The 25,766-nt window shown below is 44.4% G+C and overlaps 3 protein-coding genes across 8 annotated transcripts in view; 1 reads left to right on the plus strand and 2 right to left on the minus strand.

Annotated features, from left to right (window-relative positions):
• The window catches only part of LOC137439733 (serine protease 23), a 56,843-nt gene extending 41,304 nt beyond the window's left edge, over positions 1-15,539 (plus strand). For both annotated transcript variants that reach the window (XM_078768037.1, XM_078768038.1), the window contains exons 5-6: positions 1,343-1,497; positions 14,282-15,539. In XM_078768037.1, coding sequence (XP_078624163.1) covers positions 1,343-1,497; positions 14,282-14,829 — 703 coding nt within the window. In that variant the 3' untranslated portion in view covers positions 14,830-15,539. The remainder of the gene's footprint in view (positions 1-1,342; positions 1,498-14,281) is intronic.
• Positions 9,930-12,468, minus strand: LOC137439730 (uncharacterized). The gene is made up of 2 exons (XM_068135771.2): positions 11,687-12,468; positions 9,930-11,402 (listed from the first exon to the last, which is right to left on the minus strand). The coding sequence occupies exons 1-2, from the start codon at positions 12,376-12,378 to the stop codon at positions 10,607-10,609; spliced, it is 1,488 nt and encodes a 495-aa protein (XP_067991872.2). The 5' UTR covers positions 12,379-12,468; the 3' UTR covers positions 9,930-10,606.
• A 1,734-nt stretch (positions 15,540-17,273) lies between the features above and the next one.
• TMEM135 (transmembrane protein 135) overlaps positions 17,274-25,766 on the minus strand; it is a 48,009-nt gene continuing 39,516 nt past the window's right edge. For all 5 annotated transcript variants that reach the window (XM_068135772.2, XM_068135775.2, XM_068135776.2 and 2 more), the window contains 4 exons: positions 24,373-24,449; positions 21,980-22,078; positions 21,762-21,829; positions 17,274-18,314 (listed from right to left, as the gene is read on the minus strand). In XM_068135772.2, coding sequence (XP_067991873.2) covers positions 18,194-18,314; positions 21,762-21,829; positions 21,980-22,078; positions 24,373-24,449 — 365 coding nt within the window. In that variant the 3' untranslated portion in view covers positions 17,274-18,193. The remainder of the gene's footprint in view (positions 18,315-21,761; positions 21,830-21,979; positions 22,079-24,372; positions 24,450-25,766) is intronic.

Below are 25,766 nucleotides of genomic sequence, written 5' to 3' on the forward strand. Positions count from 1 at the left end.
TGTGTCTCCCATTAATTGAAGTACTCCATTGCACCAGTGAAAGAGAATAGATCCCCTTTCATTCCCATCCCCAAAATCTCCATTTCCTTTTACATCCCCTTCCGTCATTGCCGGGCCTCGATTGCCAATTACCTCCCCTCCAATAACCGCCATTGACCACGAGGCAGGGTCGGAGAAGAAAGGCGTGTCTCCACCTCGTCATAGAGGGGAAGAGGGGCGTGCCGCCCGTCGTCATCAAGGGCGGAGCGAGAGGGTCGCGTGACCAACCAGGGCCGAGGTGAGCACACCGATGGGCGTGTCAGGAAGGCCGGCGGCTTGATCGCTGGAGGCGCTATACAAGGCGCGCACGCAAGAAGGAGAGAGAGAGTCGTGAGTTGGTCGTCAGTGGGGGAGTCAGTCAGTGGAGTCGGTGGTCAGCTGGTTGCGTTGGTTGCGGTGAGGAGTCGGTGGTGGTGGTCAGTTGGTTGCGTTGGTTGCGGTGAGGAGTCGGTGGTAAAGAGTGAACGAACGCACAAGAAAGAGTTGAGGGCTTGGACCAGACGAGTCGGACAAGGCCTGGCAAAGCACGCGACGTCCACAGCAGCCACAACAGCAGCTTGGGGGCCGTGAAGGAACGGCGGCTGCTAAACGCGCCGGTTGTGCTGCAGGACCCCCTTGGACCTTCCTCTCCCTCCAGCCATCCACCTCCTGCCTTTCCACCCTTCTTGTGTACGTGAGTTTGTTTTGTTTGTTCTGTCCCAGGGTTAATTAAGTCTGTATAAGCTAATAATTGCACTGTGTCTCTGATCCTTCTGTATATTATTTTATTATCTTTCCTTCTCCTTGGTTACTTTGAGCATGTAAATAGTAGGAATAAATTTAGTGGTATTTCCAACCTTTTTGTCTTCTTCTTCTTCTTCTTCTTCACATCCGTGTCGCCTTTGTCTTTTCCCTATTGAATAGCTGCGGTGCGATCCGGCCAACGTTTGGGTGGAATCGGGTGAGTCGGGGATCCTGTAACGGTCGCGGTTGGACCATCCGCTCGGCCCATCATAACATCTAAACCGCGATCAGTAACAATATATATATATATATATATATATATATATATATATATATATATATATATATATATATATATATATATATACATGTATATATATATATATATATATATATATATATATATATATATATATATATATATATATATATATATATATATCTGTTACAATCCTATTGTAACTTATTTCATATGGTTAGCGTAGATGGGGAATTTCAAATACGCAAGACGATAGACGATAACACCAGCAATAGTTCTCCATAGGACATAACAATGTTGTCACATGTCTTCCCATCGCAGGCGAGATTCAAAGAGACGAAAAGGCAAAGGCAGGCGAAAGGAAAAGAAGCGCAAGACAAGAAGCCTGATGAAGGACACACCATCACCTACCGAGCCTTTGGTGTTGCGTTGGACGCGGGTGAAAAGTATGCAGATACCCAAGGGGTGGATGCAAGGTTAGTGAGAGAGACTCTCTGTGGGTGATTAACACGACAGACTCACGAACCCCAGTAACAGCGACATTTTATCGTCCTCAAAGATACGGTAACAGAATGTACATCATGAACGGTAAATTTCCACAATAGTGGGGCTGCTTAACTGATGAATTGTGCCTTTTCCCTTAAAAGCATGAAACTTGGCACATGGCTAGAATACCCCAAAATAAAGATTTTTAGTCCAGGGGGCATCTCCAATTTCACCCCATATGGCGGCCATCTTGAAATTCAAGATGGCCATCATACAAGACCTGTTTTGATGAATATCTCCATAATTAGAACAGATATCAAAATGGTTGAAGTGCCTATACCTACATTTTTAGGGTCTAGGAATCCAATGGCAACATAAAATATTCAATAGTATATGGCAGCCATCTTGAAATCCAAGATGGCCGCCATAACAGACCTGTTTTGATGAATATCTCCATAATTAGAACAGCTATCTAAATGGTTGCAGTGCCTACACCTACATTTTTAGGGTCTAGGAATCCACTGGTAACATAAAATATTAAGCAGTCATATGAAAATATTAATTTTGCATAGTATCATGCATACTGGGAATGCATATAAATACTCTTAACAGGTTGGCATTCTTCAGTGATTAAAAGTGTCTATGACATCGCAGACTGTAACTGTGCCATCTTGTGGTTTTCTAGTCTTTGCTGCATTCTCCATCACATGCGCAGAGAGAAGTACAGGGGAGTGCAGCTTTCTTACACCGGCAACGACCAGTACATCCTTTTTTGCACCCACACTTAACAAGTTCATTGCAGATCTTTGCAGCCTCTGGAAGTGTTGTCCATATTGGTTTGAACTGGCCAGCAGACGTTTTTTGCCAACCCCATTCAGTGGGGCTTGGTAGATCAGGCTTAGCATGCAATGCTTGTCCCCAGCATAGTGCGCCTTGGTATACTGCCCGCTTTACGTGCTGCACAAGGGCATCATGTGTTGGTGGAATTGATTCCACAGGTCTGCCCTTCTTTGCAAACAGTTTCTTTCATACAATGTTAATGTCAGTAGCAGTACTTGTGCGATCATACAACAGAATAACAAATCTCTCAATGACGTTCATGCAGGTTTCAGTTATCTCTGTGCTCTGGTGGCAAATTTCTGCTAGTACCTCTGTGAGCTCAGGGAATGATTTCCACACATTCCATGCAGTTACCTTTCCACGCCCATTAAACGCTGAAGAAGTGTCACACCCTGTTAGTGCATGAAACATGGGGAGGGCTTTAGATTTCTCAGGGCCAAGAGCTGTGGCTATATCATGTGCAGAGATAAATCACATGTTCTTGCCTGTCCCAAATTGTAACCATATCATCACTGAAAGCTTATGGGATGCTGTAACTGCAAGCACGACAACATCTGTATCCACAGTTTGTATGAGGACCTTACTATGCCCTCTCTGTGTTGCATCAGCAGCATGTAGGAACATCCGACCATCTGCCTCTTCCTGAGTGCACGGGGAGAGTGATTCTAGATCAATGCGTGGTGGAGCAGTAAGAACCTCTGTATCAAGTGTGACAACTAGCTCCTTGCGCTGGTCTTCAAATGATTTAATTGTTTCATTGGAAAGGAAGCTGAAGAGTTCACGCTTGTTTTCATCAACTCGAAGAAAGTTCTGCCACTGTCCAGGAATTGCAACTGAGGTATCTACTCGTCGGCGAACCCCCTTGCCACGCTTTTCACGGGTCATGCTCTTAAGGCTGTCGGGTAGGTAACGGTCGCACACCAGATCAAGTCGGGTTGCAGATTTGTACTGTGAGAAAACAAATGGGATGAAGACCTTTTCGGCATATTCGCCAAATGTTTTGACTGTGCCAACATCGGGCTTTAGCTTTTGAACAATTACTGCCCCGTCAAGTATGACACATGTTACCTCTGGCATCTGTGTGCTTGATGGTGAAAGTTCCTCTAAGCAGTCCAAAAGGTCGCTCTTTGTACCAGGTCGAAGCTTCCCATCCTTGGACAGAGATGGAGGGAAAGATTGATTTTCATGACGGAAAAATTCATCCAGGTTTCCCTCGCGGGTTTGACAGGCAATATAGAGGCGAGAAAACAGTTGAACATCACTCTTCAATGAGGCTACCTTGTGTTTATCTGTCAGCTGGTCTGTTACTGATGAGCTGCCAAACAGAGGTAACTTTTTGCGCGGGACGACATCATTCAAAGGCTTTGAGCGTTCAATCAGCCTCTCTTGCACAAATGACTCGAGCCTCCTTTCCCACTTTCTGCATGTCTTTCACACTTTGTACGACTGATGCACTTGCTATATCCTTTGTGTCAAGGACCAAAAGGTCAGCGGTTTCTTCAAGAAATGGATTACCTAGCTCCTCGATAACTGATACAAGTGATCTGACATGTTTGTCAAAGGTCATCTGGGTGCTTTTATTCTGATCATGATGCAGTGATGGTGCTTTGCTTTCATGTTGCTCCTGTGCAGTCTCAAACTCATCAATCACCCTTGAGACCTCTGGACCTGCAACCATCCATCTTTGCAGAGCATGGGCATTGTCCAGCAGACCCACAGCTCCTCCATCTCCCTTGATACGTGCATTGTTCTGTTCATGTGCATGATCTGTAGCAATTGAAGAAAATTTGCGTTGGGTCTTTTGTACCGTGAACATGCCAGCTCGGAAATTATCCAGAACTTTAGGGTGTGTCTTGTGCAAGTCCATCATATCACGCAAATGGACTGTGACCCATCTTGCATAGTGCGTATGGTCAAGAGCAAAGAACCACGGAAGAAGCTCCCATAAAGCATCTAAGTACATTTCAAAGTCAGCCTCCCTCAATGAGCGCACAAAGGTCAGGATGCTGTTCTCCAATGCCATCGTGAGACTCCAGTATTGGAACTGTGGGTGTTCCTTAGTCATTTTGCCACACCAATCAGTAAATGGAGGTTTCGTCTCAGCTTCTATTGCATAGTCATTGTATGCCCGATGCTGCAGTATGTGCAAGGCTGCAGCTGTCACCTGATGGGCATTGCGCAAGCGTGAAACATGTACAGCTCGCAGGAAAGAATCTGCACTTCCCGCTGAGGCAATATTGGCTTGCACCAATGCTTCTACCCAGCCGCTTCCAGATAACCAGTCACCCGATGTCTTCAGTGCAGTCATTTCAAAGTGCAATCCTCCGAATAGCAGAACAAATCTGTCCTCTCCATATTGCTCATGCCATTTCCATTGAATCTGTTTTGCAATTGCAAATAATGGTTGATCAAGGGCAATGACAGGATTTAGATGTTGTTTATCTAAAAAAACATTTAGATGTTTAAATCCAAGTCCTGGATTTAGATGTTGCACGGCACTCCCAATGACATCCATGGAGTGTTTTATCATGGCCACAGTGTGTGCACTTTCATGAAACAGCGGCATTAGAGCCGTTACAGATGTTGGTCGAGTTGACTGAGACAGGTTGTGAGCATGGTATGCAGGTATGCAGGCATGGTATGCCATATACTATTGAATATTTTATGTTGCCATTGGATTCCTAGACCCTAAAAATGTAGGTATATGCACTTCAACCATTTTGATATCTGTTCTAATTATGGAGATATTCATCAAAATAGGTCTTGTATGACGGCCATCTTGGATTTCAAGATGGCCGCCATATGGGGTGAAATTGGGGATGCCCCCTGGACTAAAAATCTTTCTTTTCGGGTATTCTAGCCATGTGCCAAGTTACATGCTTTTAAGGGAAAAGGCACAATCGATCCGAATTTTTTAGCTAAGCCGCCCAGCTACAAGAGACGGTTGTGATGAGACATTTTACGAGATTTCAACTCAAGCCAAACGTATTGCTGGAGGAAAACGCATCACTGACATTTTGGACTCCTCAAAATGAAAGATTCCCCTCAAATTTTCTCATTTGGCTCCAAGATGGGAATTCCCACTTTACAGCAGAATCAGCAAATTTCAATCTTCTTTTTTTTTCAAGCGTTATAATTCTCGTCCATTTCTTTTTGACTCCTCATTGCGTCTGCCTCAAATGGTCAAGTTTTACCATAACCTTTTTTTTGGTCATTGATGTTACCTCTTACACGAGCCTCGATCTTGTATACAAAAAAAAAGAAAAATTATTCCATAAAGTGGAAATATTCCTCCCAAAATAAACAGCAGGTAGGAATCTTTTTCTTTGCTGGAGAAATAGCACAAACTGTTTTGCCAAACAGTGTTGCATTCTTCTTCTTCATTCGTATGAAGGGTATCATCATTGACCGAGTAGTCCGGCAGCCAAGGGGAGTGACCCCTAATTCTCTGATATAGTTTTTTTTCTCTGCTGATTATTCAACTTTGGGGTGTATATAATGCAACTTTGGGGTCACTTCCGTTTTCCGGTCCGGTCGTGAGAGGACGCTGGCGTCGTTTGCTCGCCGCTTCTCTGACTGGACCATTGTCCGTGTCTTGCTTTCCTGGTGGTCGTGGCGGATTTATGGCCATTGAGTCTTCCTCTGCGCGGTCCCGGCTCTGCTCTGCTGCTCCGGGCTTCACCTGCTCGGCTCCATCGCTGTTTCCTCGGGCCCACTCCCGTTGGTTGTGTCGATTGTTTCGCCTCCTCACCCTTGGCCGCGTGCTCGCTTTGCCTTCGCTCCTGCTGGCATGGCTCTGCGGTACTCTGCCGCAAGGCTTCTCCTGCTTAAAACCCGCTCCACCCCATCATGCATCTCTGCAATCAGATCGAATGGACTCCTGCGTCGACCCAGGTACATTCACCGTGGCTCCGGTCGTAAGTTTGTTTATTTACAATCAGGTCACTCCATCCCCATCCTCTGGTCGGCTCAGCGCACTCCCACTCATCGTCCCAACACACCTGGTCACAACAACGCACAAAATCGCACCTCCTGTCTGCGAACCCTGGCCAAATCACCTGGATTCATACCCGCCGTACAAAACAACATCAAGCTCACCCTGTTCAATACCCGGTCCCTCAACAACAAATGCCTCATCCTGAACGACTACATCCTGGAAAATAAACTGGACTTTCTCTGTCTCACTGAGACCTGGCAACAACCACTGGACTACTACACGCTCAACCTCACCACACCCAATGGATATTCTTACATCAATAAACCACGCTCGGAGGGCCGAGGTGGTGGAATTGCCGTTATTCACCGACAAGACATCAAGACCAACCTCATCTCCATCTCATCTGCTCCATCATTTGAACACCTGGCTTTTAAACTCTCTGGTCACACACAGTCAGTCATGGCTGTTGTCTACCGCCCTCCCAAACCACACCCATCATTCCTGTCTGACTTCTCCTACTTTCTGACCCAGCTATGTTCCCTCTCCCCCTCAATCCTCCTCCTTGGTGATTTCAATATCCACATGGACTCCACTGACTCCACGCTAACCACTGACTTCACTGATTTACTCACCTGCTTTAACCTCACTCAACATGTCAACTTTCCTACCCATAACCGTGGTCACATTTTGGACCTTGTCTGCTCTACTGGACTAATTTTGCACCATCTCTCTGGCTCCGACCTCACTCTCTCTGACCACCTAGCCATCACTCTGACCATCAACATCCCCACCCCAGCACCAAGGCATTATCGCACTATCAACTTCCGTAAGCTAAACGCTTTTTCACCTGCCTCATTCTCATCGACCCTCTCTGAAAAAATGTCCACTTCTCCCTTCGTTGACCTCCACACCCCTTCTGACCTCATTGACTACTACAACCACACTCTCTCTTCCTGCCTTGACCAAATTGCGCCTATAAAAACCAAAACAGTTTCTTTCACCCATTCTGCTCCCTGGTTTACCCCTGAGCTCCGCCTAATGAAAACTCGTGCTCGCCAACTTGAAAGACTCCGCAATAAAACAGGTCTCACAGTTCACTCCCAGGCCTACAAGGACCACATACAACACTATAAAGATGCCCTCTCCCGCGCCCGCTCCGCCTACTACTCTCAAATTATCCACTCTGGCTCCGGAAACCCAAAAGCACTCTTCTCTACAATAAACAAACTCCTCAGCCCCCTGAACACCACCACCCAGTCATTCACAATAGACAACTGCATCTCCTTCCTTTCATTCTTCCAACGCAAAATTGAAAACATCTACAACAGCTTGACCACCGCCGCACCCGCTCCCCCTCAAACTACCTGCCCCCCCTTATCCTGCCATCCCCTGTCTCAATTCTCCCCAGTCTCCCCTACTGACCTCTCTGAACTCCTCATCGGAATGAAAACTGCCACCTGCACTCTTGACCCCATCCCCTCCAGCTTTGTCAAGGCCTCCCTTCCTGCTCTTTCTCCACTTATCATTGCAACAATAAACTCCTCCCTGTCTACAGGCATCGTCCCACCATCCCTCAAAATTGCTGCTGTTACCCCCATTCTGAAAAAACCTGGACTAAACCCTGACACCCTAAATAACTTCAGACCCATCTCCAACCTACCCTTTCTGTCAAAGGTTTTGGAACGCGCTGTAGCCACTCAACTCAAGCATCACCTCTCTGCCAATAACCTGTATGAAACATTCCAATCCGGATTCCGGTCCAACCACAGTACTGAAACTGCTCTCCTCAAAATCACCAACGACCTTCTCCTCTCCTCTGATGCTGGCAACCTCAACATTCTCATCCTCCTCGACCTCAGCGCTGCCTTTGACACCATCGATCACACCATCCTCCTCACCCGACTTGAAACCACCTTTAACATTACCGGCACTGCCCTCTCTTGGATTAAATCATACCTCTCTGACAGACGTCAGTTCATCTCCATCAATAACTGCAAATCCCCCACTGCTCCCCTCCCCCAAGGTGTCCCCCAAGGTTCAGTTCTTGGCCCCCTCCTCTTTATCCTTTACCTGTCCCCCCTCGGTCACTTAATCCGCCGTCATGGTCTCCAATTCCACTGCTTCGCCGATGACATCCAGCTTTTCATCTCCACCAAGTCCATCTCCACCGCCACCCACTCTATCCTGACAAACTGCATCACTGAAATAAAATCCTGGCTTCAAATCAACTTCCTCAAACTTAACTGTGATAAATCTGAAATAATCATCATTGGCCCAAAAACGCTCACCAAGTCCACCCATAACTTTGCCCTCAACATCGACGGTTTCCCAGTGTCCACCTCCCCTCACATCCGGAATCTTGGCATCATCTTTGACCAAACCCTCTCCTTCGACAAATACACTAAACAGATCACAAAGACAGCCTTCTTCCACCTGAAAAACATCGCCCGTCTCCGTCCATCCCTCTCCTCTGTGGCTGCAGAAACCCTCATCCACGCCTTCATCACTTCCCGTCTGGACTACTGCAATAGCCTCCTTTATGGTTCACCCTCAACAATCACCAATAAACTCCAATACATTCAGAACTCCGCTGCCCGTCTACTCACCCATTCCCGGACCCGTGACCACATCACCCCCGTCCTTTACAAGCTTCACTGGCTCCCCATCTCCCAGAGAATCCAGTACAAAATCCTCCTCTTGACCTACAAAGCCCTCCATAACCTGGCCCCATCCTACCTGGCTGACCTCCTCTCCAGACACACTCCCACCCGCAACCTCCGCTCTGCTGGTACCAACCTCCTGACCCCCCCCATCCGGACCAAATTTAGATCCTGGGGGGACAGGGCCTTCTCCATCGCTGCTCCCACCCTCTGGAACTCGCTACCTCACACCATCAGAGACTCCTCCTCACTCACCACATTCAAAACATCACTCAAGACCCACCTGTTCAACACTGCATTCAACATTTAACCCACAGCATCTAACCCCTGACTATCTCCTCTCCTTCTCCCTCCTTTGTGCTTTGAATATTTCCCTATTGATTCTTCTTTTTTTGCAATTGTCTTTATGTTTTGCTATGCGTTATGTTTTGCACTCTGTCAAAGCGTCTTTGGGCTTCCTGAAAAGCGCTATATAAAATAAATGCATTATTATTATTATTATTATATAATGAGATCTAGGGTGGTGTGAACCTGTCACCCTTGAGCAATTTTAAATATTCAAGATGGCGTCCAAGATGCCTGCCGCGAAGGACTAAAATTCGAAAATTCCTATTATTTCAATGTTTTCTGCCACAGATAAATTATTTTTTGGTCAAGATATATGTTTTGGGGTCCAATAATTTCGATAGAAAGGGTTTGAGAAGTATTGGATGTACCGTTGCTATGGTAACTAGCAATATGGCTACCATTAAGTCGGTAAAAGGTGGTAAAAATGGCAAAACGTCCAAGATAATATGAATAGAACATTCTTTGTATTTCCTAGGTATATATAAAATTGACTACAATATATTCGATAAAAAGGATGAATGAGTTTAAGATTTTCTGTTGCCATGGTAACCACTTTAAATAGCTTCCAAAAGTACCGCTTTGATGGCCGAAACTAAACAAACCGTCATATCATCAAAGATGAACAACATAGAGCAGTATGATTTGTTCGTGGATTTTATCATTTAGGGCCATACAAGATGACCACAGGAAATGCGATCAAATTGACCACAGAGATTGCAAAGAATATCAAAAATAGAATTGCATCGAGAATGCCATAGATTACATGTAGGTGACAACTACCATTAAAGAGACTACGTGAGCACACACGAATGTTCATGTTAGAAAACAATCTATCTTTGGCTTGCAGGCATTTCAGTTTAGAGTGGTGTCACAAAAGTAATGTTCTGACACAATGGGTCATTGGGTATTTGCAGATGGATACAGATGTGTATACGTCCCCGGGTTCAGTTGAGAGACATCTAGTCATTTTCGTCATCGTCGTCTGCCTGTAGAGCCTGCTTTGTTCTTTCGTTGAAACAACCCTGGCCACCCTGACATGCACAGAAAACTGAGCAGGCAAGGTTTGCACTGTTGCAACCACATATTTGTGTCTTGCAAGGGATCTCACTACTGCAAGAACATCTGACGAGTTTCAGTAAATCATCTGGTGCTAGGGGGATGTCACTGGGAAGAGTTGTTGGGAAAAGTGTTTTGGAGCCATCTTCCCATGACCATCCAAATGCTGTTGGATCCATTCTCGGTGGATCTGGTTGCAGAGCATTCCTCCAGACTGCCACCTGAAGGTGAGCGCGGGCCACATTTTCCTTGAATGCCTCATTTGTTGGAGGCAAGGAAGCCACACTCCGGTGCACCCGCCACACTCCGGCCCACTTTGCTGGCCCACATTTTGTGGCGTGCCTCTGTCAATGACGTACATTTAGTCTGGCCATAACAGGCCAGAATGAATGGTGTTGCCTGGGAGGTGATCTCCGACAGAACGCGACTTGTGTCACCTATGTAGCTTAGGGCATGAACGCCAGCTCTCAGGACTCTGAGTGCCACAGCCTTTCCAATTCCGAAGTATGTTGCCACTATATCGCAACCAGTGAGTCCATGTGCTGCTAACAGGTCTGGGATGATTTCATGATGCTGGTCAACGGTGGCATTGATATCAATCACTGCACGACCATGAATTGGCGAAACCATCAAGACAGAGGTTGAAGCTGGTATGTCACCTTGGCAACAGAAGTGAAGCAGAAGAACAAAGATGTCAGCGTCGTCTGCAACCACAAGCACTTTCTTAGCCTTCACCTCTGCCACTTGTTGAACAATAATGGTATCCGTCTCCTCCTGCGTTGTTTTCATGTCCTGGCGCTTGATGATGACACCACTATTAATCTCCACTGGCACATGGTCACTTCCAGTGAGAACAAGCTTGTGCTGTGTGAAGTCATCCTTGTGGGATGCCATGTCCTCGCATATTAGGTCGATGAGTTGCATCTTGTTTCTGGTGACAGTCAGAATGACCTTCTCTGGTGGTAGACGCGTGGTGCACCGCAGAGTATACACCCTGCTTGCTCCCTTGTCTCGTCCTTGCCTTGTGCTGTCCTTCGTGCTGTCTGCTTTGTATCTGAAAGTATAGAATTGGTATGGTAGGGGTAATTCGCAGATATGTAAACGGCATCCATTTTATTTGCAGCATGAAGTTGCGCCCCTCTTTAACTTGTCTCATATATGGCCAGAGTGCAGACTGAGGTGAACTGATTACTACCATTTTTTGTCAGATGGATGTAATGTGTTCATAAGAATGGTACATGCATGTCAATTTGTATGGTTATGGTTACAGTACATGCTTAAATCTGTTATAATGAACATCACAATGGCGTTGATTCCTTTATTTTTGAAGTGACTCACCTGTCAAACACAAGATATACGTCAGTCTTCAGGCGTCCCTGGATGTAACTGCGGAATCGGTCCAGATAGTCTTGCACTGTGCCAGATGTCGGCCATGGTACTACCCATAGTATTGCACAACCATCCAGGAATGATGCCTCTGCATCCGTCTCAGCATTTCTGCTTGATACCTCCACTTTGATGGCATTCTTGAGGTTGGCCTTGGTTTTGGCTTCACGCATCTGACCATCTGCATCAAACATGGAAGTAGGATAAGGTGAAAGTTCATGAGCCATGATGCTGTCAGCATCTAGGCTACGTGGGTCAGACTGCAGTCCCATGGCTCTGGCATAGATAGTCTCGGTGTCAAAAACTTTTACCTCACCTACTTTAAGGTGTTTCCGGGTGATTGCCATTGTATTCACTGTCTTGGTTATGGTATCATGAAAGCCACCAGGCCAGCTTTTCTCGAACGTCTCCATTTGGTTTTCACCCAGAGTGACGGCATTGTTGACATTGACTGATGGGTGGACTACAACCTTTCCAGTCACCACATTGACTAGTCCATATTGATGCTGGTCTGGATCTAGCGGATCTATGCTGAGTTCTACTTTCTCACGCAGCGCATTCCTGTCCTGGGCATCGGCCTTGATTCTGGCTGGCATCTCTTCCTTGTGGTAGGTCTGCGCAGGAAGACCTTCCCTGTCCCTCATTTGGTTCAAGTCATTAATGATTCATTAGCATATACCTAGGAAATAAAAACAATGCTCGAATAAACATTTTCTTGAAATTTATGGCAGTTTTGCCATTTTTACCACCTTTTACCGACTTAATGTTAGCCATATTGCTAGTTACCATAGCAACGGTACATCCAATACTTCTCAAACCCTATCTATCGAAATTATTGGACCCCAAAACATATATCTTGGCCAAAAGATAATTTATCTGTGGAAGAAAACATTGAAATAATAGGAATTTTCGAATTTTAGTCCTTCGTGGCAGACATCTTGGACGCCATCTTGAATATTTAAAACTGCTCAAGGGTGACAGGTTCACACCACCCTAGATCTCATTATATACACCCCAAAGATGAATAAATCAGCAGAGAAAAAATCTATATCAGACATTTTGGGGTCAGGGGGAAATTTGGCCTTTGGCTGCCGGACTCGAGGGCGTGGCTGTGCTACTGATGAAATGCCCTCTGCTGGTTTGGGTGGAAATTTGTCATTTGTTCAGGGTGCCGGTAGCTCTCCTACTCTTCACGAAGGACACCGTGGGATCTTTATCGTCCACCAACGAATGCCCGGGCAGTTTGGATGCCAGTTTAACGTCCATCCGTCCACCCCTCAAACATCGCAAGGACTTATGAAGGCTCAAGTAAAATCTTGCCAAACAGTTCGGTTGCTTCTGCTGGGCTTGAATCCCAGGATAGTGGGTTCAAGTGCTGTAGACAGCAGCAGGATGAAGGATTTTAAGATTCCGCAGGCAAGTTCATAGCAGGATAATCAACGGGTGGCCAAAGATTGGTCAAAAAACCCAGCTGACTCACTAATGACCTTCATTAAAGGGGTATTCTCCCTGCTCTAGCCTGCAGGTGGTTTGTGCCTTATTTTTATCCCCATGCTTTTTTGGGGGAAAAACGGCGGTGGGAGGGGAATAGTTATGGTTACCACATGACGCAAAGGTATGAGAACAGTATCTTTATTGGCCTCGCCCCCTGAGGTGGGTTCAAAAGGTCAAATACCAAAAAATACAATTACGGGCAGGTTTTTAAACATTTTTTAAATGAAACCTTGTATATGCAATCAACATTGGGAGACATGAAACACGTAACGATTTTTTGGGATCTGACCCTCGGTTCATGCCCCAGGCTGTGGGGACTTGAGATCACTCAGGGGTCAAAACATAGGATTTAAAAAAACACAAATTGTGACAGTGGGTTATTCCTGGTGGAACGTTTTTCCATATTTTCAACTTTGCTTTCGGTGGGAAGCGTGGGGATTTGCGATGGTGCGCCATCGACTTTGCTCTAGTTCATCATGGGCATTAAACCTCAACCTAGAACGCCGTGTAACCACATCCCCCAAATAGCTGAACCCAATTGCAAAAAAAAAATTCCCATTTTCAAAACTTTTCTTTATGTTGGCAAAATAATTTCACAATTATCTTCCTTTTATTTCAAAGTCTTTGCATGAAACCGTTTTGATGAACACCTCTGTGCAGGTTTAATTGATTATACTGTTTCTTCATGAGCGCAAGATCTGTAACTATTTAAATATATAATCTATGGATCATAATTTTCTTCAGGACACCTAAAGCATCATTCATTTGATGTAGCAACAGGTGCGACATGACCGACAGGTTCACTTTTTCCACTTAGCGTCCTTACTTCCCATCCCAATTTTTTTTTTTTTTACTACTTTACTGGTACTAAGCCAGGTTATCTACCATGCAATGAAGCCTTTTTAATCAATGTACCAAAACGTAAAGAGTGAAAGTGATTGACTCGAGTCAGAAACAAGGAGCCCTCTTATTTGTGGAGTCGTAAGTAAGGAGCAAAATACTTTAGAGGAATAAAACTGACCTTGTTTTTTCCCCCTTTTTATTTGGGAGCAGGAAAGGGACTTACAACCGAGGCAGGCCTGGATTATGACTACGCCGTGCTGCATCTCAAACGAAAACAACGTCAGCCATCACTGGACTTTGGCATTGCCCCAATGAACATGGATAACGACGCAGTCGCTATGGGCGGCTCTGGCCGTACTTCTGGCCGTCTCCATTTCTCTGCCTTTGATGACGACCGCTCTGGAAACATGGTGTACCGTTTCTGTCCACTGGAGCGTGCTTCGTCGGAGCTGCTCTACCAACGTTGCGACGCACGCTCCGGTGCCAGCGGGGCTGGGGTTTACCTTCGGCTCATAGAGTGGGCCGACGCACCCACGCCGGCCACAGGCTCAAGCCGAGGTGCATCGCCACGTCTCAGGCTTCAACCCCAATGGAGAAGGAAGGTTGTCGGAATTTTTACAGGGCAGCACTGGTTCGATAATGCCGAGGAGGGCAATGAATACGAGTCAGATTTCAATGTAGCTGTTCGCATCACACCATTGAAGTATGCACAGATCTGCTTCTGGGTCAAAGGTAACATCACCAAATGCCAGAGTTAGCTGGGTAGTCCATCTACTTCCTGCACACCTTTCTGCTCAAATGCATTCTCAATACCTTTGCAGCAAGCTAGCAAATGCACTCGAACATACTTCTCATTTAGTTTTAAAACATAAAGCTCCTCTTCTTGCAATTTCTAGTTTCTTGGAAGAAGAAATCCTTGCACCATTTGCTGACCTCAGGGTTTTATATTAAGGTACAATTTTACTTCTTGCATTTCTTCTTAGCTCTTACTACACTAGTAGTATTTATGGTTTCAAAACAGCTCTTTGTTTACCCATCATCACCAAGTCCAGTTTCAGGAAAAGTTTTAAAACTCATAACTTTGCAGGAAAATTTTAAATATTTTACCATCACACAAAAGTTTAATGCTGTTCCACGAATAAAAGGGAAAAATATTATCCTGGAGAATTCTCGGTCAAAAGTATTGGCTGGAGCTATCAAGAGCTCAATTTGCACAATACATTTAAATTTGGAACCAGCCATATTGTTTGAGTACCTATTCAAAAAGAAACGCAATGCAACGCTCGCGCTTGACTATTAAGCAAGTCTGTAGTTACTGCTGCATGCATGCTTGAGGCCAGAATGTTAATAACATAGGACATTAGTCCTCCGTGTACATTACTTATCATTGGTGCTTTAAAGAAAAAAATCTAATCAGGTATTGTTAATAAAGATTTTGCACATTAAATGAAAAAAACTTTCAACAAGACTGAACTTTTTTGTGCTGCTTCGACACAAGACCGCAATAGTTAGAGAATGGACAGAGAGCAAGAGAGGAAAAGATCGTGGATTGGCGATCACAAGTGGCACTCATTCCCCTCGTGTCTGACATGCATATGCACCTTGAGACTATGGCCTGTAGAATTATTGAAGTGCTCCACTAAGCTAGTTACTGCTAGGAGCTCAAATTACAAGCAGTCATTGACTGGTCTCTAGAAAGGCGTAGTGTAGAGCAAGCTTTGTCCAATCGCTGCAAGAACTTGCTTGTATTCACAGAATGTCCTCAGCATTTCCTGCTGACTGGAGTTTTAGTGGATGAAATTACAATACGCGACTTTCAAAATGATGTAAACCGCTGCAGATTGCTCAGCACGCATGTGCGCATGGGCCACAAAAAGGGATAAGATCCTCGTGGTGGACCCCATTTTTGGCATGAAACCCCAAGTAACAAAGTCCATCCGAGTTGTTTGGACGTGTATCATACGTGCCAGATAAGGACGGGTGGTGAGTGCCAGATAAGGACGGTAAGGACGGTCATGGTACAATTGGTGAGTCGTACCATCAAACGACTCACCAATCTTTTAAAGAAGCCAAAAATACTTGGAAAGGTACCTGCGAGAAAGGCACGTGCCTCTGCACAATGATAGATTTGGAGAACTTTATCAGCCTGTCCAAAAAGTTGATACCTTGCAGTCCGTATTGCAAAAAGACCAGACGATGTGGGCCTGTGAAAGGCCAAAGGTTCGTAGATGGCCACGTTCTACCCAAAACTTAGTGCTTCTTAACACGGATGGAAAGGTCATATCTGGGGCTTGTCGATGTACAGGGTAAATTTAAAAGGATGATATTTGCGATTAATCATGTTCAGGAGGAGGGGGTGGGGAAAGTGCGAGCTGGATGGGCTGTGAGTGAATGAATGAATGAATGAATGATCGTTTTAAGGCCATTTTTCCCCGCTAGAGCAGGGATTAGCCTTGCGGGCCCCATGACAATCATGGTTCCCTGTTTGAGGCAATGTTTTTATGGCTGGATACCCTTCCTGACGCCAACCCTTAGTCGCCTCTTACGATGTGCAGGGATACGGTGTACCTATTCTAAGCCGGGGTACACACCGGGATCATTCCCGGTGAGTATATACTTTTTACATACTAACGACTTTACATACATAACGGTGAGTATATACTAACGGCTGTGAGTGCCGTTAAAAATACAGTATATACTTTTTTGTTTGGTTCCAGGGCCACAAAATAAACGATAATAGATTTTTGCATCTATTGGTGAAAGGAGAAGTGTCTGTTCTCGTGTGTGTGTGTGTGTGTGTGTGTGTGAATGCGTGTGTGTGTGTGTATGCGTGTGTGTGTGTGTATGCGTGCGTGTGTTATAACCACAGCTGCCACTAGATAATTGTATTAACAGGAAATGGTACGAACGCGACTCTTTTCATCCACAGTTATTTCTCGTATTTCTATATTTCAATGAGTCCGATTTGCATTCAGGAATAGAACAATTATGGTTAACCATTTTGAAATTGCTGCTCTTTCATCTAAATGCTGAAAATTATGTTAAAAGGGCAATTTGAATCACACATTTCGTGCTAGTAACAGCAGGTTAAAAGTGCCCGGTGAGCAGAATTAAGTCACTGTAAACAAACACGCAGCACATGTGCAAAAGGCCTCATTTAACATTCATACATCATTTTGAAAGTCAAGTATTAGTTATAAACTTGAGAAGACAAAGACAACATTTATTTTAAATTCCAAGCAATGTTAACACAAACTTGACACATTTTGAAAGAAAGAGGAATAGAGAATATCTATCACAATAAGGTAAAACACAAGGATTAATCAAAATGCAATGCTCAAAATACTTGGCTTGTGCAAGTGCTGGTACACTGAAAAAGCACAAACTACCTGCCTAACCCACACCAATGTAGTGGTCTAGTGCCATTTATTTTCCTTTCTAAGGTCGACGACCCATGAACCACTCAATGGTTACTCTCAGTGCAATAAGTTGGGAATCATAGGTGCCCCGGTATGAATCCAGGCCCGTCGTAATTGCCTGCAACACCCAGCGTGCAAAGCTGAAAAATCCAGCAAGCACAGCTCCAGCCTTAACGGTTATTGCTGAAAGTGTATCAAGCACTACGTGCGTCTTCCCCCAATGGCAAGTCACTCGAGATGCATCACTTACTCGTAGTCTGTGCAATAATCCAAGAGGCAGGGTTCTGTATGTGAGGCTCATGTGTGACATCCTGCGACGACAACTTGGTCAAGATGAGCGCGTAGAGCTCCAGATGCAACATAACAATGCAAGGGTGAAATGAGTAAAACCAATATATGGAATATTCGAAGATGGGAATTTGAATTTTAAATGATTAACACTTATACGGACGGCAATTATAAGCTTCACCTGCTTAAAAACGCAATGCACAATTTTTATGCTGGAACTCAAAACAACACGATGATTTGTAAGTTTATTGTGCATAAAAATGATCTTTGATTTTGGCAACGCAGTAAGGAGAGGTATTGGGATGGGAAATGCAAATCTTGTCAAAAGAAGACTACCCTTGAAATGGCAGAAGTCCCTCCACCCCCATTTCCCACCTCTATCTGAGTGAGACCCGGCATTCTCTTCAATGCTTCATCACTTTGGTCGGGCAGTCTTACGTGTGTGGTGTGGATCCAAGACCGGGTCAAAAGTGGGAAATGCACGCGACGAGTGCGTCCCGAGTACATCCAGAGCCTTGTGGTTTATCAGAGCAAACCTTGAACAGAAGAAAGAAAAGATAAAAACAAAAATGGACACAGACGTTGACTAAAATTGACCGCAGCGGAAAGCAAAATTTAGTTTCCTGGTCTCTGGATTTGTTTGAGAAAAGGATCGTAACTGTCCTTTCAAAAGTGGACGAAAAAAACAAATCAACGAGCAAATAAACATCTCAGAAGGATGGCAACACAATCAAAATCGGTAACAACTAGATGTACATCTCTACAAACTCACCTTCCCTTTCGTTCCCCACCCCTCCGACAATGTCAGACACCAGGGGACATTGTAATGAGCTCTGTCCAACCGACCAATTAATCTGTCCGTGTACTTTTGTGTATGCAATATTTTAAAAACCGTTGAACATTTAGCTTTCATATTGTAGATATCTATTCCTCATGACAATATCTACATCTGATTAGATCACAGCTGTGATTGGCTGAATTATGTTGCCATGGCAACAATCTCAGTAACCTGGCTTGTTTGCGCGATATTTCAAAAAACCGTTCAAGATTTAGCTTTCACATTACACTTTATTCCTCATACCATTCAAAAGGTGGGGTACCAAGAGTATCAATCAGCTCGTTGTTCTTTAAGGTGCTTGCTTTATCACAATCTCATGTAATTCCCCATTCTTCACCACTCTCTTCTACTCTTGCTAGCTCTCTGTTTGTTTTCAACAAATTTGACCTGATACCAAACACAAACCTCACCTACCACCTCATCCACTTCCCTTTATCCCATGTATGTTTGTTTCCTATCACTCAAATTGCCCTGTCATTCAGCTAGTCCACAAGCCAAGCCACTATAGCACAATGGTTCCCAACCTGTGGTCCATGGGGCAAAAAGTAACATTAGCCTCCCCGCACTACCAAAGGATGCCACACACAGGGACTTTCCATGTGTTAGAAGCAACCATTCATGGAATGCTGTGGTTCATGTTGCTTGTGTTATCATTTTGTTACTATGTTAGTTGTACATGGTGGTCCACAACTATTTTGGTTCTTTCGGAAGAGGCACACCCAAAAATGTTTGGGAACTGAACTAAAGATAAAAACTAGAACGGCACTCGGTAGAGAGCGCATACCTCTGCCAGGCTGAACAGTTTATGTTTTGTATCCCACCAATAGCTCATATCTGGATCGGGACGTGAACCAAAATTGAATCGCCTTATTCTTGTCACTTACCTAACTCAACCCCCAAGTTTCGTCACAAGTCGTACACAACTTTTTGAAATATTATGCTAGATATCGTTTTGGTGTTGGGCTAGCCTGGTGTTGGGCTAGCGGCTAGGGTGCCGGCTTAGGATCCTAGGATCCTGGGTTCGAATCCCGGTCGATCGCTGAATTAACGCCAGGGGGGTTGACTCAGCCTGTCATCCTTCCGAGGTCGGCTAATTGAGTACCAGTTCACTGGTAATTCCCTGTTTGTCGTTAAAGGCGGCAAAAATGGTTGGCGTCAGGAAGGGCATCCGGCCGTAAAACATCTCTTCAAAAAGGGGACCAAAAAACAACAACAACCACGGTTCCCGAAAAAGGCCAACCCCCGCTTTGCGGGGAAAAATGGCCTCTAAAGGTGGTTTTTTTATATCGTTTTGGCGGGTTTTTTTTTTTTTTTTTTTTTTTTTAATATCGTTTTGGCCCAATCACTCAATGGTGAAGAATCAATTAAAAAATTCTCATATCCGAATCCATATTCAGATCTTCACCAAAATCTAATCGATTCGTCCTTGTCACACACCCAACCTGTCCACCAAGTTTCGTCCAAATCTGTCCATAACTTTTTGAGATATATTCTCGGATACAGATCTGGATCAGGACCTACACCAAAATCTAATCATTTTGTCCGTGTCACAAACCCAACCTAACCACCAAATTTCGTCCGAATCAGTCCACAACTATTTGAGATATCCTGTTCACAAACAGACAAACAAACAAGAAAGGACGTCAGGCGGTAGGTAGCCTGACATGTATGATGAAAATTGAGAGACCCTTGACCTTTGACATATTTAGTCAAATAACATTGACATTCCAAAGGGCCTTCCCTTTGGTGGTATTTTGCTGACCACCACATCTTTCCACACCAAATATTAAGCACGATAGAGCCCAAAATATGTTTTATGTAAATGCATCACTGTCACCTTGACCTTTGACATATATAGTTAAATAACATTGACAGCCTCACTTTTGTCCTTCGGAATCCTTCGGTAAAGTTTGACAAAGATAGCTGAAAGCGTTCACGATTTATCGCACTCACAGACAAGCATACATACAAACAAACAAACAAACAAATAAAAAATGATCGTAAAATAATTAATTTCGTAATAAATTGGCTAATAGCACCCCTATACCACCACTGTTTTATCTGAATCTGAAACTTTTTGAAAATTGTCATTAATTGAAAAATTAAATAATTAATCAATTAATTGATCAATAAACAAAAATACCCTTTACAGACAAATCACTTGGTCACTGTCATGCCCAAATATCAGCTTCCTAGCTCAAAAGGTGCCTGAGATATTACCTAGATGAGAGAGAAATTAAATAAGTACTTAATAAATCGATAATAAAGTAATTAATCAATTAATTGAATAATCCAAAAAAGAAAAAATAACGTTTTTGCCAAAGCACTTGCTCACTATTGTGCCCAAATGTCAGCTTCCTAGGCTGACAACCACGAGGGAAAGACAGCACAGGAGGACCGCGAGGGAAAGACAGCACAGGGGGACCGCAAGGAAAAGACAGCACAGGGGGACCGCGAGGGAAAGACAGCACAGGGGGACCGCGAGGAAAAGACAGCACAGGGGGACCGCGAGGGAAAGACAGCACAGGGGGACCGCGAGGGAAAGACAGCACAGGGGGACCGCGAGGGAAAGACAGCACAGGGGGACCGCGAGGGAAAGACAGGATGGCTGAGATATCACCCGGATAAAGAGAACCTTGACCTTTGACCTATATAGTCAAGAAACATTGACAGCCCCACGTTTGTCCTTTGGAATCTTCTGGTAAAGTTTGACAAAGATAACTGAAAGCGTTTGCGAGTTATCGCACTCACAGACAAACAAACAAACGAGACAGACCGCCATATGACGAAATTTTGAATTTTTGTCACAACAACCAGACGGGGTTGAAAACATAATCTCCATCAACCTTCGGTGGCGGCGGTAAAATAAAAAGTTAAGATCAAATTAAAACCATTTACAAAACATTCTTACTCTTCGATTGGCCTCATTCTTGAGAAGCCAAATCTCGAATTTTGTCTCATGAGATCCTATAAGAATCAGATCAGAATGAAATTTAAAAAAACTTTTTTTTACATGCTCTAAGGCTCGTAGTGGAGCTTCCACAGACACACATGGACATACACATGAACATATGCGACACAACACAAGGCTGTCAGATGAGGAACAAGTGGCTTCCAAAGCAAAGTCAATCCTACAAGGACCCACCGGCCTTTGGTAAGTCGCAGCAGAAATCTCCAGTAGCTGGGACGAAGATTATGGACCTCCATGATAGCCTGGTGCACACAAGCATGTTATTAGGAACTATTTACAATGATGCATGCATGTCCCTGCAGATACAGACCAAATTGAAAATTGTGAAATGTAAATGTAAATCAATTGTGAAAATACAGTGAAGAGCCATTGAGCACGAGCAACGCACTCACCGCATGGAAACAGATGGCGGTAGAGATGGCGTAGATCACTGTGTCAGCATTCGAGATGTACGGGAGCTTGCCAGATTCTATACCCCTGAAGTACAGTGTCTGTAGAGTGAACAAGATTGAATGGAATGACCCTCCTGCTTCTTCTTTTATACAACTTATTGCTCCTCTTCTTTAACAGCCACAATAGTTCCAAGTTCTTATGGGGTTAACCAGGGGAAGTTTTTGGCACAAATCTTTCATGAACCATCTTGCAGGGCCTGAAGCTCGACTAAGTAGTTATGGCAGGAATTTGGAAGTTGGCCAATGTGCCGGCGATAGCTCAACTACTCCTCGTTAATGACACCATAGGATATTTAACGTCCACCAAATAAATCCGGCACATGGGATGCCCTTTTAAAGTCCATCCACGGGATGGCACATACAGTCCTGGCCAAAAATATTGGCACCCTTGCTCTTTTTTCAAATAACTCACAATTTTCTCGAAAAACAAGTTGAAATTGACAAAAGTATTTGGTCTCCACATTTCCTTATTTCACTGTTAATATTACAGAACCTTTGTTTTTGATTCAGAACTTAATATATCTTTTTTAATCAGAAAACAAAAAGAAATGACATTGACAAAATTATTGACACCCTAGACTTAATATTTGGTATAGCTATGCTATGAATTTAGCATAGCTATACCAAACGCTTCCTATAGCCATGAATGAGCTTCCTACACCCCTCTAGTGGCAATTTGGCCCACTCTTCTTGTGCAAACTGCTCCAGTTCTCCCAGATTTGAAGGGTGCCTTCTCCCAACTTCTGTTTTCAGATCTCCCCACAGGTGTTCAATGGGATTTCGATCTGGAATCATTGCTGGCCACTTCAGAACAGTCCAGCGTTTTGTCTTCCACCATTCCTGGGTGCTTTTTGAAGTGTGTTTGGGGTCATTGTCCTGCTGCAAGACCCATGACCTTCAACGGAGACCCAGCTTTCTGACACTAGGTTGAACATTGCGCTCCAAAATGCCTTGGTAATCTCCTGATTTCATGATGCCATGCACACATTCAAGACACCCAGTGCCAGAGGCAGCACAGCAACCCCAAAACATCACTGAACCTCCTCCATGTTTGACTGTAGGGAAGGTGTTCTTTTCTTTGAAGGCTTCATTTTGTTTACTGTAAACATAGAGATGATGTGCTTTACCAAAAAGCTCTAATTTGGTCTCATCTGTCCACAGGGCATTCTCCCAGAAGGATTTTGGCTTGTTAAGGTGTATTATGGCAAACACCAGTCGGGCTTTCTTAAGTCTCTCTCTCAGCAGTGGGGTCCTCTTAAGTCTCCTACCATAGAACCCCCTTTCATTGAGTTGACGACAGATGATGCGAGTTGAAACTGTCGTACCTTGTATCTGAAGGTCAGCTTGAATCTGTTTGGCAGTTGATCGAGGTTCTTTCTCCACCATTCGAACAATCCTTCGCTGCAATCTTCGATCAGGTTTTCTCTTGCGGCCACGTCCAGGGAGGTTGGCTGCAGTGCCATGGGCCTTAAACATCCTGATAACATTGCGTACGGTGGACACAGGAACATAAAGGTCTCTGGAGATGGACTTGTAGCCTTCAGATTGTCCATGCTTGGCTACAATCTTGTGTCTGACCTCCTCAGACAATTCTCTGGTTTTCTTTCTTTTCTCCATGCTCATTGCAGTACACACAGTGACACAAAACAGCAGAATGACTCCTTTTCTATTCTCAAACTGGTTGAATGAGTGATTTTTTATATTGCAGGCACCTGCAACTCACCACAGGTGAGTTCAATCCCAAAGTAAACGACAATCACCTGCTTGAAATCTAATTATTTCTAACAACTTCTAAAATCTGCCAATAATATTGTCCGGGCCATTTTAGGATTTCTGTGTGGAATAAGCTAAGATGTCGTAATTTTTTCAGCTTTTTTTGTTTTGTTTCACTGCAAACCAAGGAAATACATTTGTGGATACCAAAAGATTTTTTAATTTCAACAATTTTCTGGAAGAAATGGTGCATTATTGGAAAAAGGTGCAAGGGTGCCAATATTTTTGACCATGACAGTACATTGATGAATCACGCTGCCTGTGAAAAACGCCGGAATTACACTTTATAGCTGGGTCGGGATTCAAACCCAGGCGAGACAGCTTAGAGGTGAGTGTATGTACATCTAGACCATCCTGTCAGCCTTGCATTTTACCCAATTGCCATTGTTAAATCAGAAACAATAAATCCCAAAATAGCATAGCTTATCACAATCCAATATTTTTGCATTATTGTGAGCTATAATTAATTGCACATAACATGATATTTGAGGCACGCTACTCTGCGTGAGCAATACTATTAAGGAAATAAGAGAACGATGTGGGGCTTAGTGACATCTTACCTCCACCAGCTTGGAAGCAAGGTACATGGAAATGGAAGTACTCTGGTAGAAGAACATGGACAAACCAGCCACAAAGCCTGGGAATAAGCAGAAGGCACAACACAAGTCATAAATGAGCATCGAATTTCAGTTGAATAAAGATGCAATCCAATGGCAGAGACTTATCGCAACCAATGGGCAGATAAGCAAATCCTTTCAACTGCGAACGCCCTAGCGCTGCAGAAGCAAATGCCTCGCCAAACCTGTGAAACACCAGGGTGACCGTTTATAGCTGGGTCGGAATTCCAATCCAGGATAAACAGCTCAAAGGTGAGTATGCGTATCTCGAAGCTATCTTGCCAACTCCTATGTCATTTTTCTATCCAAGGTCTGTCTTCTACCGACTCCTTTCCGGCCTAGCTCCCCCAGCTCTCTCTGTGCTCTGTCCCCCAAATATTCCTACAGGTCGCACAAGATCTGCCAGCAACCCTCTTATGGTTAAACTGCCAAAATCAAGACTCTCTGCTCACCTTCACTCTTTCATTCCTCTTTTCTTCCGCCTCTGGAACAAACTCCCCCACTCTGTTCAATCACACTCCTCCCTCCAGGTATTTAAAACAGCTGTTCACCACCATCTCTTATCCTGCCCTAAACCAAAACCTTGATCTTTTCTACCCCCGTTAAAACACACCAAATCCACCTCTTTCAATCTCTGACTTCATTCCTGAAATTCCTCATGTAGTGTCAATTTGTTTTATACCGTGTACCCCCCCCGCCCCCCCCCCCCCCCCCGGGGGATGGGTATCGGGTAGTATGCTTGGACTGGACAAGATGGGTATAGAAGCAAACTCTCAGGAAGGAAAAACTGGAAATTTGGAAGGAGGTGGGTTTGGGGGACAAGGAGGAGGGTGTTAACGAAAGTAAAAATGATCATGGTTCTGAATTGGGAATGATCTGAGATGGTGGTAAACAGCTGTCTTGAAGACCTGGAGGGAAGAATGAGATTGAAGAGTTGCGGACTTTTTGGAATGAGCTGAGATTGCCTTCGGTAAGATTAGCATTCTAGGAAGAGAAGGCAAGTTGTTTCAGAGCAACTGCCTCAACACAAGATTCAATGTACCATGGGCAGGAAAAAGGGTGGGATAATTGAAGATGAGCTGGGATGAATCTGTGCATGAGAGAGAGAGAGAGAGCAGGGTTCTGTGGAAGAATTCCCAGGCTGAGTTAACATCACGGGCAGGAGATATCGGAGACCAGTCCTGAAGAGAGGGCTGCTGGTAATCCCTGCCAATCTGCTTGAGTGAATTGCCAGACTCACCGGCACCGAGTAAGCCCTTTGATAATTGTCAGAGAGAGGTTGACTCTCACAATCATACAATCAGATGAACCAATTGGAGCAGAGGAAGAGCAGGAGA

The sequence above is a fragment of the Myxine glutinosa genome, chromosome 14, assembly GCF_964187855.1.
Source record: "Myxine glutinosa chromosome 14, kmMyxGlut1.1, whole genome shotgun sequence".
Lineage (NCBI taxonomy): Eukaryota > Metazoa > Chordata > Myxini > Myxiniformes > Myxinidae > Myxine > Myxine glutinosa.

What these genes read in the sequence shown, in the direction of transcription:
- LOC137439730 (XM_068135771.2), bottom strand. Translation starts at nt 12,378, where the DNA reads ATGAGGGACAGGGAAGGTCTTCCTGCGCAGACCTACCACAAGGAAGAG. An exon ending in GTATATCTTGTGTTTGACAG is followed by an intron (nt 11,403 to 11,686) that starts GTGAGTCACTTC and finishes CTATACTTTCAG; the next exon opens with ATACAAAGCAGACAGCACGA.